The following is a 19,111-nucleotide window of genomic DNA, read 5'->3' on the forward strand; positions in this document are numbered from 1 at the left end:
AGTATAAAACCCATTTTGAATTGTTTAGTAAATCCACAACCTTTTAAAAAACATGTATTAGATTGTCTTCTGTCTTAAGCATGTTTCTTATAAGAAACCTTTGCAAAAGCAAAGTCAGATCGGTTCAGACTATTTTCCCTCTTGCAAGACCCAGAAAGTAATGAACTTTCAAAGCGAGAGAGGATACTTTTTCCACTTGGCATAGTCCCTACAGTTCAGTTTCTTCCTTTTGAAGTTGTGAAGTGGTGCTCCCAAAATGAGCATCTAATGAAGAAACCAGTCCTTTCCATTGGGACTGCATGTTGATCAGGTTGTGTCATAGAAATGTGCTTTTCTCTCTGGTAAAGAAAGCATGAGGTCACAATGGAAACATCGTGTTTCATCAAAGAATGCCAGGTTTTACTCGTCCTGAAGTTTATATCAAAACACCCATCCATGTGCAATAATAATCAGGACTGGAGCTCTACTAGGAACACATACCGTAGCCTTATTGTAACTTCAGATGTTCCCCCCAAAAAGTGAGAGGAGAAGAAATACGTTTCCACAGTTCTGATGTCATGTTAGAAAAGGAAATCGCATGGAGGGCTTATGCAAATTGTTTCTGCAGCTGCAAATTGGACAGTTCCCTCCCCTTCAGCTATATTATTGGGAGTTACATGGGAAGCATTGTACAACTTCCCCCCAATTCCTGTCCAGGATTTCAAACCCAGTTTGGGGCAATCTGCCACTTGTATCCAGACTCAGCCTGATGTGTCTTCAAGCCTTGGTGCTTCGTGATGACATTTCTGTGTGTCAGACCTTTGATACCAAAGAGTTGCTATGGATGTTTTTTTGGCACACTACACTGCCACTGACAAAGGAGGGAAGGCTCCATTTCTGGCAAAAGAAAAAGGCTAAAGCTCATCTAGAATGATGGACTTATAGAGTTGGAAAGGGACCATGAGGATCATCTAGTCCAGCCCCCTGCAATGCAGGAATATGCAGCTGTCCCTTATGGGGATTGAGCCTACAACTTTGGTGCTAACAGCACCATGCTCTAATCAACTGAGCTACCCATGAATGTGTCCAAGGATGTTGGGACCATGGGAAATGCAAGTTTCCATGGCTCCCAACATTTCTGAATGCACTAGTCATGGACGCAGTCTGAAGTGCTGGAGAGCCACTGCCATCAGTGTAGACAATGCTGAGCTAGATGGACCAAGGGTCTGATTCAGTACATAAGGAAGCTTCCCGCGTCTTTCTATTCAAAGATAGCACCATAGTGTTCTCTAGAAGTTGTGGACCCCATCTCCCAACAGCCGCAGCCTGTGTGGTCAATGGTAAGAGATTATGGGAGCTGTAGGCTACATCATCACACTGGCCATCCCTGTTTCCAATTCAACCTTGCCTGCAGTGCCTGCTTAGAAATGCAATTTGTTTTAACTGAACGTAGGGAGCCAGAGAAAGGAAAGCACATTTATTATTTCCTACCTTCCAGCTAAGTGCAAGTAAAAATGTCTTCCAAGGGAACTTTATAATGAAAGTCACAGTGTATATTAATCTTTAGTGTAGGTGTGAGTTAATTTAGAATATTTGTTAATTAACATAGCATAATAAATACTGAATTAATATATATAAAAAAACGTTCTAAATGTATTGTTAACTCACACCTGCACTGAAAATGGGGGGGGGGAGAAACAGCCTTTCTGTAAACTGCTCTGAGCACACAGGCTGGAGTGAGAAAGAAATCAAATCAATCAAATGAATACTAATTTAATCATGAATAACCAATACTGTCCTATCTCTTTCATATTTCTATCAACCTGGGAAACAGTTTTGGGCCCAGTTGTCTCAAATAGCAGATGAGGTGGCAAACTGCATTCCAGACTCCACCTGGATTTCTATGGTTGAATGTTCCCCTCTGCAAAACAGCTCAACGCAGCAACAAAAATCCCTGCACATAGACTACTAGAGGTTGGCCTAGTTGGAGCAAGGCTAGACTAGAACAGGTTCCTTTGACATCTAGTTTTCTATGGGCAGCACAGGCAGATTCAGGGGAGCACAAATGGTTTCGTCACACTGGGAGCAGAGCATCGGGGGCGTCGCAACTGTTATGTAGAATGGAAGGCGCGAGGCAAGGGGCACCAAATTTGGTGGTCGCACAGGGCGCCATTGAAATTTGAAACCCCAAGGTCTTCCACTGTAGGCAGCATTCATTCATTCATTCATTCATTCATCTATCTTATGAATTCCAGCATGTGAGTCCTCCCACTTACAGCTAAATAAGTTGACCATCTCATCCGCTGAGCCTCGGAACATGTGTGTGACATTTCAGAAGGTAGCTGCAAGCAGTGATCAACCATGGCGCTACTTGATCCTTGGAATGTGTTCCTGCTGTTCTTCTGCCCTTCCTTAAACAGTGGGACAGTTTGGCTGCATCAGTTCTTTTTCATTTGGAGCTGGGAAGCCACAGAGGGCAAAGTCTCATTATCAAAGATGAAAAACAAAAACAGCCTGTTTATTTAAAGATGTACAGGATAAGAAGGAATGGGAAGAGTGAAGCTGGCCGCCTGGGCAGATTTCAAAGTAATCCCCAGAAAAGTCTCAGTAGAGGTCTCAGACAATGCAAACAAAAACTGGCTTCTACACACACACACACACACACACACACACACACACACACACTTTCTCTCTCTCAAAAGCAAACTGCTTGTCGCCCAGGAATCAATTTCCGGAGAGTATACGAAGAAATTTAAAATTACAAAAGCATTATGACATAAGCTATAACATAAAGCCAATGGATTGCTTTCAAACAATTTCTACTCACAGTAATAAGTGGACTTAAGTTAGCCATATCCATATTTCCATGAGTTTCTTCTGAAACCCTGTCTGCACTATAAAGTTAAAGCAGAATCATACCACTTCAATCAGTCATGGCTTCCCCCCAAAACTTGGGAAGTTTAGTTTGTGAAAGAGTGCCGAGAATTCTCAGGATAGTCCCATTCCCTTCACGAAGCTACAATTCTCAGAGTGGTTAACAGTCAGTCCACCTTTCTACGGAATTCTGGGAATTGTAGCTTTATGAGTCAAATAGGAGCAAAGAGAAGCTGATCAGGACAAATTCCTCAAGCATCCCTACTTGAGATTTATTATTATTATTATTATTATTATTATTAATTTGCTATGGCAATTGTGTGAAATAACAATAACCACACATCATATCTTCCTTTCTCTTCTACCTGCATTACTTCAGAAATGTGAAGGAGAATTAACATGTTGATGACCCACAAGCTTTCTCTTGGGGCTTGTCTCTCGCCTATACTAATTTCAATCCATCTTGCATTAACAAAAAAAGGAAAGCAGGGAAGATCCCAGGGCTTATTAGTTATTGACAACATTTTTAGACCACCCATTAACAGAACCTTATCCGGGGGGGTGCAGAGAACTATTTTTTTTAAAAAAATAAAGCACACACACCATAAAATATAAAATACATGGACATAAGAAAAGAACTTTGACATCAAATCAAAAACAAATGTGCCTCCTGTTCCCTGGGCTAGGAAGCAGTTGTTGCCTGCTGAATTCTGCTATGCAGAATCACAATCCAGCAGGCAGCTCAAAATGCAAGCAGAGGGTGTTGAGGGAAGCCCAATGTCAGGCATGTGAAGGTTTGATCCAAGGCCTTCCTAATAATGCCCAGTGAGTTCACACTTTCTTTTGACCGAAATCCAATGCGCTAGAAATTGGACCGCACTGAACATCCATTAAACCGTGATGGCTTTGCCACAATATCCTGAGATATTAGATTTCAGCAGCCCGCTGGATTCTTTCCTAAAAGTGCTTACCAAGGACCGCTACACAAATTCAGAATAATGTGAAACGGAAGGAAAATTACAGCCACATTTTGCCATGAGGACTGTCTATTTTTGCTCTGTGAATAGAACGTGCAACCAACATGCAGCCTTGTTTTAGTGACCTTACATTTTGTTGAAATGTCAAAGGCAACATCCTAGAAGGACTAAAATATTTTCCAGTTGATCGTGGATGATGCAATTCAACCCGCTAAATATACTCGCTTTTTATATGTGCTTTTGCAGTTTCTCATTCATGAATGACGGGCTTTTCAAACGGTGCCTTTGGCAATGCTTAGCATAAATATCAATTTACTCACTGTCTGTGTGCCTTTTGTAAAAAAAAAAAAAATCTAGCATACTTGGCACAGTTTTTTTTTTTGATTCAGTCAATGTTTCTGTTTGTTTTGTGGTCTCTGAAGAACTTTTTCTAACCTGCCCTTAGCAATTGAATTAGCCACAGGATTGGCACAGTCCAGAGCAGTCACTAATTTTGCTGTCAGACTGATCCTATCATTATTTTTAACTAAATTGAAATATTATTAAACGGTATGCAGTCCTATTTTAAATGCTGAATAACTGATTGGCTGAGTGCTAGAAATAAATAGTAATGCTTGTCACTTAGCTCCATGGTACAGTGCCTGCTTTGCATGCATACAGAAGATTGTGAGTTCAATACCTGGCATCGCTAATAAAAATACATACAGTACATGAAAAAAATCAAGTGATGCGATAGATCTCTGTCTGGAATCTTGGAGAAATGCAGCTAGTCAAGATAGAGAATAATACTGGCCTTGGACAAACAAGGCAACTTTTAACGTAATTGTGGCGTATCCAGCCTCATATTACCAACATGCTAAAGTCTAATTAATGCATGGAAGGGGTTAAGACCATAGAGTGGGCTGTCCTGCCAGGCTTAGCTACAGTAGACCATTCCCCCTCACTTTAGGAAGAAGGGTTATCAAGCCTTTGTTCTTCCATTCCACCATGTGAACTCCTGCAAATAAGGAGGTCTGGTCTAGTTGTTCCGAGCTCAGGCCATGTGTCTTACAAGCCATCTTTGTATTTCTATACAAATAATTTTGAATTTAGGCACATTTATAAAAAGATGATAAAAAGTGATATATCAAAAGAGAAAAAGAATAAAGAAAAAGAAGATATATTTTAAAAAATACTCAGGATCCTTACAAAACACAATTGTATAGAAAAGAGAGAGAGAGAAATAGAGAGACCCATTATCACATTTGCTTCTCCCTGTCTCCCACCCTGAGAGATAGCTGAGGGAGGTGATTTTAACCAGGTGTTTCCATGTACAACACCCACATTCTTAGCTGTTGCATTACAGCAGCTCTGAAATTCGGAGGAATTACTCTGAAACACAAACCTTGTTCAAATGTCCAGCTACTGCCATCCCCAGCCACCAGGGGGGGGTGCTTAGGGATGCTCGGAGCTAAGGCCAAACCTCTGCCCTATACTGTATTTTTTTAAAAAGCTGGGACATTTTAAAGAAGGGCACCAGCAAGACTAGTCAAAATCTGGACAGATTGCAATCTAAGCCTTTCAGTAGAAAGCCTTTACAATTTGATTGCATAATTTAGAATATCTGACCGCAACCATAAAAAAGTACTATATCTGTTTGTCACACTTAAATGCTTTTCTCCACCATAAAACGATTGTAGTGTACTCAATGTAGTTTTCGTCAGTGACAAATTTTCATTCATTTTTGTTTGTTTGCCCAGAGAAGCACATGAATGCATGCAATTGAGCCTCTTTGGCTGACTAGTCAGAGGAGACAGACATTGAGGTGTTACATTCCTCTGCAGACACAACCTATTTGTTCTCTATCAATAGAGCTTTCAGAGAGGCTGTGACACAAGAGGAACTATTTCTTATGGAGTTGTGCTTTTCAAAAATCACCTTCAGGGAAATGTGCCGTGTGTAAAGATGTCTCCTTTGCATATTATAATTTGACATTGAAACTCTCAGACCTATGCATTATAATTTATTAAGTACCATTGAAGAGCTTGGCGGGGAAAGATGCATTTTCCGCTTTTGATTTTATTTAGGGTTGATAAGATTCTGATTTCATTACATCTTGACTTGGTTGGTGGTTGGCAGGTTTGGGCCAGTTTCATAAGATCTGTGGGCCCATGTAGTTTTAGCTGCCTTTTTCTTGGGACCATAAAAAGGTGTGAAGTCTTTTTGGGCTAGACTTCAGACTCTATAGGCAGGCTTGGGCCCCGGAGAAAATGCCACAACTACCACCCTCGCTAATGACTATAATCATTTTATAGCTACAACTCCTCAACATTTATTATATGCTAGCAAGACAGGGCATGCCAAGATTTCTCAGGAAGGTTTCTGAGCCTTTAACAGTATAGCAGCAGGCAGAAATTCCACAGGATTTCATAGAATCATAGGCTTGTAGAGTTTGAAGGGCCCTGAGGGAAACACAGGAATCCTGCCTCTGTGCTGAATGGTCGTTCACCTGAGTTGCAGGTGAACTTTGGTTGCAGCCCAGCCAGGGCCGGCCCTACGGCAAGGATGGGGGGCGCAGGGCGCATGGGGGGCGCCGCGCTGTTGTGCCTGCGGCAGCTGCGCAGCAGGCGTTGGGAAACGGGGCGGAGGGGGGCGCCGGAGGGATCTCCGCACCAGGGCTCCAGATATGCTTAAGATGGCCCTGAGCCCAACACAGCTTTTCCCATCGGGGCACAGAATAGACCATTTACCCTTGCAGCTGGTCATTGGAATCCTTTTCAACCAGCCATGGGGGCTTGTGGGATTGCCTGCCGAAACTTTTATTTAAAACCAGCCAATCATGGCAGTTGAAGTGGGCGGGGCAAGAGTGGCAAACTGGAATGGAGAAGTCTTCACTCTGCTTCCAGGATATTGTGTGGTTATCTCACCTAAGATTCCCAACAGTACAGTATTCCAGCCATGCAAAATATCAAGAGATTTCTATGCATGCACATATCTCCATCCAAGCTGATTTTTGCCTAAAGCACATTCTCAATTGACAGAGTACAGCAGTGAGGCCAAGGCTTGTCAGCTTTCTTTCATGAACTTAATGTGTATCTGCTGTCCCTAGAAGATGGTCTCAAATCAGATGAACTCGTGGAGATTAAAGGGTGAAGCAAGTGAGCACAATCCCCAATCTACACGTCATGTGTACATGAATGAAAAAGTGACCAGGGCTTATGTTCATTTTTAATTTTGTGGACCTATTTTGTGGATAATTGGGTGGTGCTGTTGGACATCAACATGGTTTTAAAAAGCATACTGTATTTGAATAAAATTAAATCAGTTTCACACACACACACACACACACACACACACGCGCGCGCGCACACACACACACACACACACACACACACACACACACATATCTGTGAGCCCTCCCAGTGTTTTCCTAACATAAATGTTTACTTATGCAGCATTTATTTAAAATGCAGCTTAATAATTAAGTCTGAGAAAAGTGTTCTGATTCATTTTTGCCTGGGCATTAACAGTATGCACATTAGAGTACAATTGCTGAATTATTGAAAAATAATCCATATTTTCTTTTTAGAAATGCAAGCTTTCTTATCTACATTGCATTTTATGAAAAAGCAAGAGATATTGACATAGTACATCTTAAAAATTTGCCCTCCAGTTTCATAACCAGGGTTAACTAAGGCTCTTTATCTGTGCTCGCTGACCCCCACCCCTTCCGCTGAGTCCCCATCACTGCCTCCCACATGTTGGAGGGACAATTTCTGAAGTTGAGAAGCCATGGTGGAGGCTCCTTGCTTCGTTCTGAAACCTGATCACAGAGAGTTCTTAATGAGGCAAGGAGCCTCCCATCTTCAGATGCCCCTCTTCCAAAACATGGGAAGGTGCAGTAGAGGGAGTGGTGCCAGGCCAGCAAACCTAGAGTTGCCATACGTCTGGAATTTCCCGGACATTCCCAGGATTCAGCCATCGGAAACAATCTCTGGGCATCAACTCTGGGCAAAAGCTCAACAACTTTAGGCCAAAAAAGTTTGTTTCCAGATTTTTGGTTTTTGAAATACAGCAACCCTAAGCAAACCCAATCTGTGCTTCCTCTTCTTGTGATAGGAATAGCATGACACTGAATAGAGTTATTATGTGTGTGAAGATTCACACTGCAATCCTCTACCTGCAGCCTGCAGTGATTTTCTGCCATCTCCCTTATAAGGCCCATGATGGATTGAAACATATCACTTGGGCCAGTCTTCCTTTCCACTGCACTGTTAGGATGTCAGATAATGTTGTTGGCATGCTAGCACTGCAGGCTTAGAGGCTGCTATTCTGATTTAAACGTTGGCCCTCCCCGATGAGTAATGATTTGTCCGTTGCATACCCAACATCATTTTTATTGACCCTTCTTGGTGGTGGGAACTGCAGGAAAATGTTGACAATATGTTTCTTACAGGTAGTCAATAGGACCTGCCAGCTAACTAACAGCAGTAAAGAAACATAAGAAAAAGTTTTCAATGCATTATCACAGGGGTTCTGTGTGACTAAATATCAGCCAATTCTAAACCGGGTCATAAACCACCATCCTTTGGTTGCATTGCTGTAAAAGCAGGACTTTTTTCCCATCTGGAACTTGCTGGAACTCAGATCCGGCGCCTCTCAGGTGTGCACCATTGCCATTCTAAGAGGTGTTCATGGTGAGTTCTGGCACCTCTTTTTTAGAAAAAAATAGCATTGGTAAAATATAGCATTTTAATGCAACTATTCCTTGCTTTTTCATTACCTTCATGTTTATTTTATATAAATCTGAAAGAAAATAAGAAAATAAGGAGATCTTACTAATAGACGTTTGGTGCTTTCCCTCTCTTAACTTTTTCTCCCAAGTGAGTAAAAGAGCTTTCCATGACTGCTAATATAGTTTGCTGCCACTAACACAGCCACGCCTGGTATGTTTCCTTTCACAATTTAGTATGGAACTGAAGATTTAATTGAATATGACTATGACTATGGAGATCCAGATTATAAAGATTATAAAGACCTTGACCCTGTAACAGAGGGACCCCCACTGTACGACGAGATTGTCACACAGACTGAGGTAACGGCATGTGCTGTGTGTGTTGTGTGACGTCCCTGTCGTCTCCCTTGTGGTCTTGTCATGTGGTGTCTTGTGTTAGCTAAGCCTTTTGTTCCTTTTCACCTCCCTCTTGCCTTCCTGTTTGTCCCTAAATTTCATTTTAATTCAACAGTGGGAGAGCAGAAGACCACCAGCAATTGCTTATCTATCTATTTATTTGTTTGTTTGTTTTAAGCCTTTTTGACCTACTCTGCTTCCTTTCCTACCTCACTGCTGCTCCCCTTTCATTCATTTATGTTTTCCCATTCCATCTTTCAACACCTTTTTTCAGAAAAAGAACAAAGCCCCAAAGAAGAAGAAGAGGACAGTGGCTGCTAACTCAAAGAGCAACTCCCAAAAGTTCACACTCAAAAAATATGAATCATTTTCATCCAAGAAGAAGAAAAGCTATCAAGCCTCAGCAAAAAGCAAACTAGGGGTAAAGGTAGCCAAAAAAATAATCAAGATCTTTCCTCGACCAAGCTTGGAAGATCTGTGATGTTGAGAAATGAGTAGCTTGCCTCTAACCCCCAGTAGATGAATTCACCTTTGGCTAATAACACAACCCAATTGAACCGAGATTCCTCCTGCCCATTTGCCCTTTCTCTTTTGTGGTTAATGTCCTGTGTTCTCTTTCCTGTTAGGCCAACATTGTTGATGAATATAATGAATATAATGTGGCTGAAACGGACTATGGGACCTCTGAGGGCTATCAGACTGAGACTCCGAGCCGAACGACGGCACCAAATGAGGTAATGAGGAATGGAAAAGTATACAGGCAAGGATACTTCAAAAGATCTTAGTCCATAACTTTTACCCTGTCATAATCGGTTGCCGTCATTTAGTCTTATAAGAGATCCTCTAAGGACCAAACTGGCTTGTGCCATGTTCCTGAGACGCACACTTTTCCTCTAATATCTGGCATTTCGCCTTTCAGTTCTGCTTGAGAAATGACTCCTAGAGACTGCAAAAACGTATCTATCAGAGTTTAATCATATACATGTTTTGATGTTGTGCAGTATTCACCCAGCACAAACCTGACACAAGATCTTGCCCGTATTCGTGATTTCCCTGGCATGAGTATGAAAGGGTTAGTTTGGTGTCTGTTGGCATTGCAAGAGAGAGAGTCATAGCCCAAACAAAGGCCAATTGTTTAATGCAGGCATCCCCAAATTTGGACCTCCAGATGTTTTGGGCTACAATTCCCATCATCCCTGACCACTGGTCCTCTTAGCTAGGGATCATGGGAGTTGTAGGCCAAAACATCTGGAGGGCTGCAGTTTGGGGATGCCTGGTTTAATGGAAAAGAATGCAGTGACTGGATGGTGAGTGGAGGTAGAGAAAGGTCATAAGCAAGTGGCCTTGAACTTGGCCATTGATTCCCCATCCTACTGATAATGCTTTTAACTCTATCCTCCATAAATTCCAAACCCCCAACGTAGATATAGTCATGCACAACAATGTGTACTCTTCCAAGATGGTGGCCAGGATGCATTTTCCCATACACACAGCACTGTGAATGGAAACATGCACCTCATTCATACCATATAGTGAATGGGGATGAATTGGATGCATGAATCGCCATCTGGATTAACCACACAGTGTGGATGAGCATCCATATGCAGATCCATCCATACCTGTTCAGTGTCCATTGGCTCCCAAGTCAGTAAGGGAATCCATATGCAGAAGATGCTTCCATATGTAGATCTCTTTTACTAGAGTGGGAGTCTGTGTCTACTCTGCAGAATCAAGTTGCATTGCAAAGCTGTACCTCAGGATTTCAAATATGCCTTTTCTTTTGATCATGAATGGAAAGGTTTACTGGAAATTGTCCAAAACTGTCCTTTATTTTCTGTTGAAATTTGGACTGTGCAATCAACTGACATTTATGAATGTGGATATTTTGCTTCATAAATATCGACTTGCTATAAAACCATGGTTTTCCAAAGGTTTTGCATTATGCTGAAAGTTATTTGCTGCTCTTGTAAATAATTTCACGTTTCAAGTACACAATGACAAAATGCAAAGGTTATTACTTTGGAAAGTGCATTAAAATGCTTTCATAAAACAAAAAGCCAATGTTTTTTTTGTGTGTGTGTGTGTGTGTGTGCATGTGTTTCTGCGTGCACAGACATATATACATACATTCATAACAGACAAACTTACTTTTAGCTAGCAAGGCACAGTATTTATTTTTTCTAAAAAAGGGAAATAGATTTCAGTCAACATGCAATGCTTTCAATAAGTACAAAATCCTGTTATCTTGGTAGAGGCAAAATCCAAGCAGTTTCAAAATGTACTTTGAAAAAATATCAGGTTTTCTATTATTAAACCCATGCATTGACGCTTTGCATATGTATCAGTAGGCAAAATGGAGTGACTAACTTGTGGCTTCTCCTGTTAATTACATCTCCTGTTAGTTACATCAATGAAATAAACAATGCCCTCCTTTTTTGTGGAGCCTCCATTTAGATAAATGAGAGTTGTATAAAAGCACAATGGGTCCCACTGCTGCTTTGAAAATATACAGAGACTGGAAAGTTCCCATTTCCTATTACGCCTTATATCTTCTACCCAGCAACACTTCTGTAGTTTTCTACACCTCCCATTCATTTCCCAACAGGCTTCACATAGGAAGTTCTTCAAATGGATCGTTTCCCTTCCAAAACATTTCTATATCCCTAACCATGACCCAAACCTGTTGCCTCCATAGTTGGGTCCTTTTTTTATGTGGGCTGAGCATCTTGAAGAAAATGCTATCCAAATAATGCTTGTGCTTAAAAGCTAACGGCTTGGTTTCACATCGTTCTCATAACTGAGGACGTCCTGAGCCTTCAAGATGTATTGAGCGTTACATGTAGAAACAATGTAAACCATTTTCTCTCTGTTGAGACGCATACACTTTTAAGTGTACAAACAATGCAATGCTACAAAATGGCATTTATTAGAAATATTTCTTTTTCTCTTCTCTCTCTTTTTAACTTTCCGTGAGATGAGAGTGTTCACCATATGTTAGCAAATGTAATCTTCGCTCATTAAAACCAGAAAGTTATTTAACCACATATGATTAATCTGCAGTTTATTGTGCTTTCCCCGTTAATTTTTACTCCAGGAGTTGTATTGTATCCATTGGTGTTGATCAGCTGACCGCAATACTTTTTTCCATGGGAAGGGGAGGGAATCAGTTCCTGGCTTTACCACTCCCCCCTGAAGTGGAATGGGGAAGGGGATTTTTTCAATGATTTCCTTCTCCTCTCCCCCACATGGTCCCTCAGGGCACATTGAAATGGGAGTGGTGGGTGGGAGGGTGAGGTCACAGGAAGAAGTCTTGGAAATTGCTTTTCTCTCCGTTCCACTGATGGAAGCCTCTCTGTTAACTGAGTAACACCATTGGACGCAAACCATCATGTATTTTTTAGCAGTGAGGCTGATGTTAAAAAGTGTGTGAAGCCAAGTATGAAAACTTTGATGTACCTAGCATAAATATGACGTATTACAGCGTTAGTGCCTGTGCTTTGCCATATACTGCAAAATCAGTGAGTGAAAGTCTGGATCATCCCCAACTGAAGATTTCTAAATACCTCGGTTTACAACCACAATTGGTTCCGGGAGTCTGTACTTAACCTGAAGCATACTTAACCTGAAGCAAACTTTCCCATCGAAAGTAATGGAAAGTGAATTAATCCGTTCCAAATGAGTCCGCGGTGTTTGTAAACCGAAGTGGTTGTAAACTGAGGCGGTTGTAAACCGAGGTATGACTGTAGTTCAGTGGAACCAGGGTTTCATTTAACGGTTTTGCAAATGAAATAAGAATAATAAGAATAATGAATGTTTATGAAAGCATTGATTTCATTGCACATAGGTATGTGCATTCGGCGATCTTTTAATACCCCTGAAACTCTGGCTTCCCAGTCTTTCAGGAGCAAATTAGAAGATTCCAGCGCTCTTGTGTTATTTCACCAGCCATTATATTCAAATCTACTGAATGCTTATATTGCTTTACTAACAGTAATCCACATATTCATCCTATTCCCAAAACCTTTGCTGCTTATGTGAATAGCAAAATCCTGTTGAAGAAGTATTTGCTGAAGAATACGTAACAGGAGAGGAGTATAACTCTGAGACTAAAAAAACTGAGGAAACAGATTATGGAAACAGAGGAGTAGACCACAGTGAATCTGAAGTTGTGGTAGATGGAGAAGTAGGCGAATATGATTTTTATGAATATAAAGAATACGAAGAGAAGCCAACCAACCCTACTAACGAGGAGTTTGGGCCTGGTGTTCCAGCAGAGACTGATATCACAGAAACAAGCGTAAGTTGCGGACATCCAAGCTGCTCTTTAAATGTGGCAAGTGGTTCGTAGCTGTCTGCATTTTCCGACTGTTATGGCAGTGGTGGTTAAACCTTTTCAGGCCAACATTTGCACTGACCCATGGGCCATAGCTGTCAACCTTTCCCTTTTCTCGCAAGGAATCCTATTCGGAATAAGGGAATTTCCCTTTAAAAAATGGAAAAGTTGACAGCTATGCCTATGGGACCCACATGTGAAAGTGAGTATGGCTGAAGCGGGTGTAGCAATTATTATTATTTTTTAAGGACACATTTTAGGTGTGGAGGTCACAACTGCTTGGACTCACAGAGTCACAGAGGGAGACCCATGGGAGTGCTTAGTTTGAACTAGTTAAAAAATAAAAACAAGAGTGGGGGTATTGTGGGGGCAGAAAAATATTTTGCCATCACCTATGGCAAAATTTCCCAGTACCTATGGAAATACTACCCCCGCTAAAAATACGTATTAATTGGTTTTGAACAATTAGGAGGGCTACAAAAAAACCTATAGGCAACAGGACACCTCTGTGTGGTGGGTGTAGGGCCATGGTTCCCAGTGTGGGGCAATTTGATTTTTAAGGGGGGCAATTCGAGAATGAGTTATTAACAGTGAATTGCCTTTTAGGCTTCCTCCACATGACTAGGAGTTCACTTTTTTGAATACAGTGGTACCTCGACTTACGAACGACTCGACAACCAAATTTTTCGACTTACGAGTGGGGCAAATGGCCTCACGCTTACGAATTTCTTGACATCCGAACGGAAACTGCGGCTGTTTTAGATAGGGTTTTTTCGACTTACGAATTTTTAGATGGGGTTGCTTCGACTTACGAATTGTTCCGTTTCCAATGCATTCCTATGGGAAATCGCGTTTCCAGTGGCGCTTTCCGACTTACAAATTTTTCGACCTACGAAGGTGCTTTTGGAACGGATTAAATTTGTAAGCCGAGGTACCACTGTAATAAGAATTATATGTCATGGGGGGATCAGGATTTTAAAGATGCTTAGGTGGGGCATGGCAAAAAAAAAAAAAGGTTGGGAACCACTGGTGTAGGAACTTTATTGGCAGTTTTACAGCTGGGAGGGGATGTTTCATGTGTAGATGCTTCATAAAAATGAAACAACTACAATACCTTATGGTTATGCTCATTTCAAGAGTTAGGAGTTTGTTTCCAGGACTGAGTGACGAAATCCAAATTGGCACCAGCTATCATGAACTTCGTTTTCTTCCTTTCCCTTAAACTTGAGAATTCCTCCTTCATACCACACAATAATTGTGTTACCGGTCTCGGCGTTTCCTATGCCCAGTTAACCCGAGGGACAACTAAACCAGAAAGGAGTCGTGAGGTTCCAGAAGCAATAATGTTCACTAAGATTTCAAATGGAAGTAGAAGAGGAGGCAACCCTCCAGTTCCCATATATCTCATTGAGGAGGCCCACTAAAACAAAGATGGGGAAACTGTGTGGATAGACTCCCATCTCCTGTCATTCCCACCCAGCATGGTCAATGGACATGGATGATGGGAATTGCATCCTTACATTAAAGGAGCCTTCAATAAGTTTTGCCTGCAAATCCCACCCTCTGACCTAAAAACAGCTTGGCACCTACAGTCCTATTTGCAATATTATCTACATCTTGTAACTGATCTGTTCCCAGTCAAGGCTGTCATATGGAAGACAGCCAAGGCCCAAAGCAATTTTTTCCTTTGAATTCATGGAACAATCCTGGGGTGAGGCGGAGGGGGTGGGGTTTAAAAAATAAAGAACTTCTACTCATGTTTAATCTGTTCGAGATAAACCAGCAGCTTTCTCAATTATGCTTGCAGGAATGAAAAAATGGCAGATTGCCATTTGTAAGTGAATATAGTTGCTTGGATATCTAAATAAATACATTTGTGGCTACAGCTCTTCATTTGCGCCACAAAATCTTGTCCTGAATTTGTAAGCATGTATTTCAGTTTAGTCAAAGACAGGACAAAAGCCAGTGTTAATGGTAGTTCTACTCATAAAAGACCCATTGAAAATAATAGACATGACTAACTCTATTTTTTAAAATCATTTTTATTAATTTTCCAATAAAAAGAGCCAATTAACATATCCATAATCATAATCCAATTAAAAACAATAAACTAAAATAAAAAACCCAATTTACAGTCCAAATTATTAATTATTAATTTTTCCGGGTTCCCCATAGTCTGGACCTCTTGAAGTATATCTCCAATATCTTCGTTCCTGCCTTCTTTTTGTTGTTCTCATATTTTCCACTTTCCAATCTTAATGCTTTAAAGTTCTGCATCCCTGGCTATGCTATTCTCGATCATGTCAGAAATCATATATCCTTTCATCCATCAAATACAACTTTATGTGTAAATATGTATTTTTCCAACTGTCTATTTGCCAGCGCAGCTTTTCCTGACTTCATCGCAATCTTCCAATCCGGGCTGTTGTCCAAGTCTATCTTTTAGAGTTTAATGTCATAGCAACTCCCATGTTGTTAAGTTATTACAATCCGGGCTGTTGTCCAAGCCTGTTGTTTGATGTTAAGCATACTGTCCGCAATACTGCAATGTAAATGAACTGTATTCCACAGATATAAGTCATTTGGTGATCAGTCAGCTTTCAAAGACCACACAATCCCCCCTTCTGGGCCCTAGAAGGGGGGCTGCTAGATATCCATTTAGCCTTCTCTCTCGCTCATAATGAAGAAATTCTGCAAACAGATGCACTGTATGTTATCCCAGATTATTGTCTCAAGTCACTACAAAGTCAGCCAGCCAGCATCTCCCACTTCCCTCAAAAAGGGAGGAACTCTTCTCTTTTTTAAAATAATTTTTATTGGTTTTTTGACATATAACAACAAAACATCACCAACACACCAACCCCCAGCAGTACCTAAAAGAGAAAACAAGAAACTCTCATTTTTCTGTGCTGTGTCATATTAACAAGTGCCATCTTGTTTCTTCTTTTATCTTTATCAAGTCTTTCAAGTCTAAGTAAAGCTGTGCAACTGAATACTCAATCATAAATAGGAGTCCATCTGTACTTTTTTTTTCTTAATGAGGCTTGGCGTAGAAAAACAATTGTAGGTATTGAGAAGAAAAAAAGAACGTACCGATCACCTCCGTAATCCAAACACCATGATGAGAATCTCTTTGACATCCGAGCTTAAACACCAGGGACTGTGCAATTCTGCAGGTTTTTTCTCAGTCTTCTTCAGTCCAGACTATGTCTGTTTATTGTCCAAATCTAATTATTTTATCAAACAGATATTTCCGGCTATGTGAGTGGCTTCGGAGACCGCCAGCCGTGTTGTGCTCTGGGACCCAGTGTCCTGCCACTTGCACCTTGATGCAAGCTGACAATCTCAGACAATCTGCAGGTCTTCGAGACAGTCCTTCCCCCACCCTGGGGAGTCTGCCAGGGATAATTACCCCCATATCAGCCCTGAATTACTGGCACGACTGAGGTCTGATCGTATGGGAGTCAGCCATTTCTCACTGCAGAAAACAGGAAGCCCAACATGACTAACTCTAAACATGTTTGCAGATTCCTGCTCTTCTTCTTCTTCTTCTTCTTCTTCTTCTTCTTCTTCTTCTTCTTCTTCTTCTTCTTCTTCTTCTTCTTCTTCTTCTTCTTCTCCTCCTCCTCCTCCTCCTCCTCCTCCTCCTCCTCCTCCTCCTCCTCCTCCTCCTCCTCCTCCTCCTCCTCCTCCTCTGCCAGACAAAAGGCACATAGCCCATGGGAAGTGTGACTTCACTCACACACTTTCTGGTATCAAGTTTTCATCTGGAGATATATGCGGGCAATCTAAACATCATCTGACACATTTAAAATCCATTCTGACCCACGTTGGAAACTAATCTCAGCCTTGGTTTGTGAAGGTATAATGCAGGAAATACCAGTGCAGCTGTGGCGAGAATTGAGCACTTTCAGGGTCTTCCTCCACATTTACTTTTGGGCTCATGATCCAAATGCTCATGCTCGTCTCCACAATGCTGCACAATGGATGTTCACTGTTTCCCCAGTGGGCATCCGTTGCAGACCATTGCTCTCCGCCTCCTTCCTGACAGCCAATAGGGAATTCCCCCCAACTTTTGTGGCCATGGGGATGTGACTGCCTGGCCAGGTTCAAATGGGACAATCAGGGGCCAAGTTATGGGGCCCAAGTTGTTGGATAGATGGTCTCTGGCCACTGTCATGACTAGCCAGGCAGGCCTAATTCTGACAATATCAAAAAAGCACCGCATGCCCCTGCCTTCTCAGTACCAGGGGATTTTTGTCCTGACATACATTCTAATATATTTGCCTCTTGGTATCTTCCCTCCACAGGTGAATGGCCATGGAGCCTATGGGGAAAAAGGACAGAAGGGCGAAGCAGCTGTGATTGAACCTGTGAGTATTTTAGAAGTGAGCGACTGTGACGTTCCATGGGTCGGTTTCCACCTGCATGTTCAGCTCTTGATCAAGTAGTGAGTTTGCTGGGTGAAAATGGGGCACAAAGACCTTTTAAAAACATCCTGGACTTTTACACCTGACAGTTTTATCTCAGAGCGCAGTCCAATGCACTGGGGGAAGGCCACAGAGCACATGTGTTGCATGCTGAAGTTCCCCTGACCTTTTGAGTGAAATCACGCAGAACCACTCCCAACAAGCCTCCCCCAATCTGGTGCCCCCCAGGTGTTTGCACTGCAAATCTCATCATTCCTAGCCATTGCCCGTGCTGGCTGGAATTGATGGAAGCTGGATCTCAAAATTCCTGGAGGATATCAGACTGAAGAAAGCTGAAGTAAGGAGTATTGAGCTAGATGGGTCAGTGGTCTGGCTCAGTAGAAGGCAGCTTTCTGTGTTCTTTTCAGAAACAAACCACGCTGAGTTCATCAGGACTTAACTTCCTGTGCATGCTTACTCCCTCTGTCTGGGAGTAATGTGCTCTGTTGCAGCTTCATCTTTAAGCTGCAGGATCCACATGAGAATGCTGGAAAATGCTGTAGTTTTCAGTATTTTCCCAGCTCAGTGGTTTTACAGGAGGCATTGTAGGCTGCAGGCCCCCTTGCTCCTACCGTGACATTAATAGACACTCCACCCAAACAGGCAAGCCTTAAAAATATTAGAGCTCCATTGCTGCTGCAACCTTCCCCAGCTACTGGGACCTCCTTCTTGGCAAGACATGTTTTTAGAAAGAGGAGGGTACAGGTGTGGTGTAAGCCCGTCTTGAATTCTGAGGAAGGCTTGACTTTGGCTCTGAGTTCGCTTTCAAATCCTCCACCCCTCTTAATTCTAAATGGCTAGCTAGGACCTGGCCCTCTGCAGCATCTCCTACAGAAGAAGCATGAATAGATTTGTACTGGTGACAGATGACGATGGTGTGGCTGAAACAGCAGTTGAGTCAGAAGCCAGAGATGAAACATGCTGTCAATAATAAGGGAAGACATTTGCACGAAAGTGTCCCGCAGAACGTCTGGGTCTCCTAGCTATTGTAAGCCCTATACTGTGACACATGCAAAGTCACTCCCTAGCAGTGTGAGGAAGGCAATGCAAACACAACCACTCTAAACCAACACAATTGTGAGTGTAAGGCAGCTTCTGAAGCAACACAAAGTAATACTGAAGCAATAAGTGTCTAGTTGCGCTTCAGTTTCTGCAAGAAAGATTTTCAAAGCCCAAAGGTTGTCCACAAAGCAGCTCCTTCAACAGTTTCGTGTCTGCAGTATTTTCTCCGAATCTGCAAAGCGACTGAGGTTGCAACTCCTTAGCAGGCTGAGAGTTCCATTAAGCTCAGCAAGCCTTATTTCTGAGTACATAGAGGGGCACTACTACAAATCACTCAGATTTGTGGTCTGATCCCACGCATGCTACT

General features: G+C 41.9%; 1 protein-coding gene across 4 annotated transcripts in view; it reads left to right on the top strand.

Moving 5' to 3' along the window:
* The window catches only part of COL11A1 (collagen type XI alpha 1 chain), a 252,806-nt gene that overhangs the window by 82,203 nt on the left and 151,492 nt on the right, over positions 1-19,111 (top strand). Inside the window, exons 6-9 of one of the 4 annotated variants that reach the window (XM_035122972.2) lie at positions 8,779-8,904; positions 9,567-9,674; positions 12,983-13,237; positions 17,584-17,646. In XM_035122972.2, coding sequence (XP_034978863.2) covers positions 8,779-8,904; positions 9,567-9,674; positions 12,983-13,237; positions 17,584-17,646 — 552 coding nt within the window. The remainder of the gene's footprint in view (positions 1-8,778; positions 8,905-9,566; positions 9,675-12,982; positions 13,238-17,583; positions 17,647-19,111) is intronic. The other 3 variants (XM_035122974.2, XM_035122973.2, XM_035122975.2) reach the window with 3 other exon arrangements.

This window comes from Zootoca vivipara, chromosome 7, assembly GCF_963506605.1.
Source record: "Zootoca vivipara chromosome 7, rZooViv1.1, whole genome shotgun sequence".
Classification (NCBI taxonomy): Eukaryota; Metazoa; Chordata; class Lepidosauria; order Squamata; family Lacertidae; genus Zootoca; species Zootoca vivipara.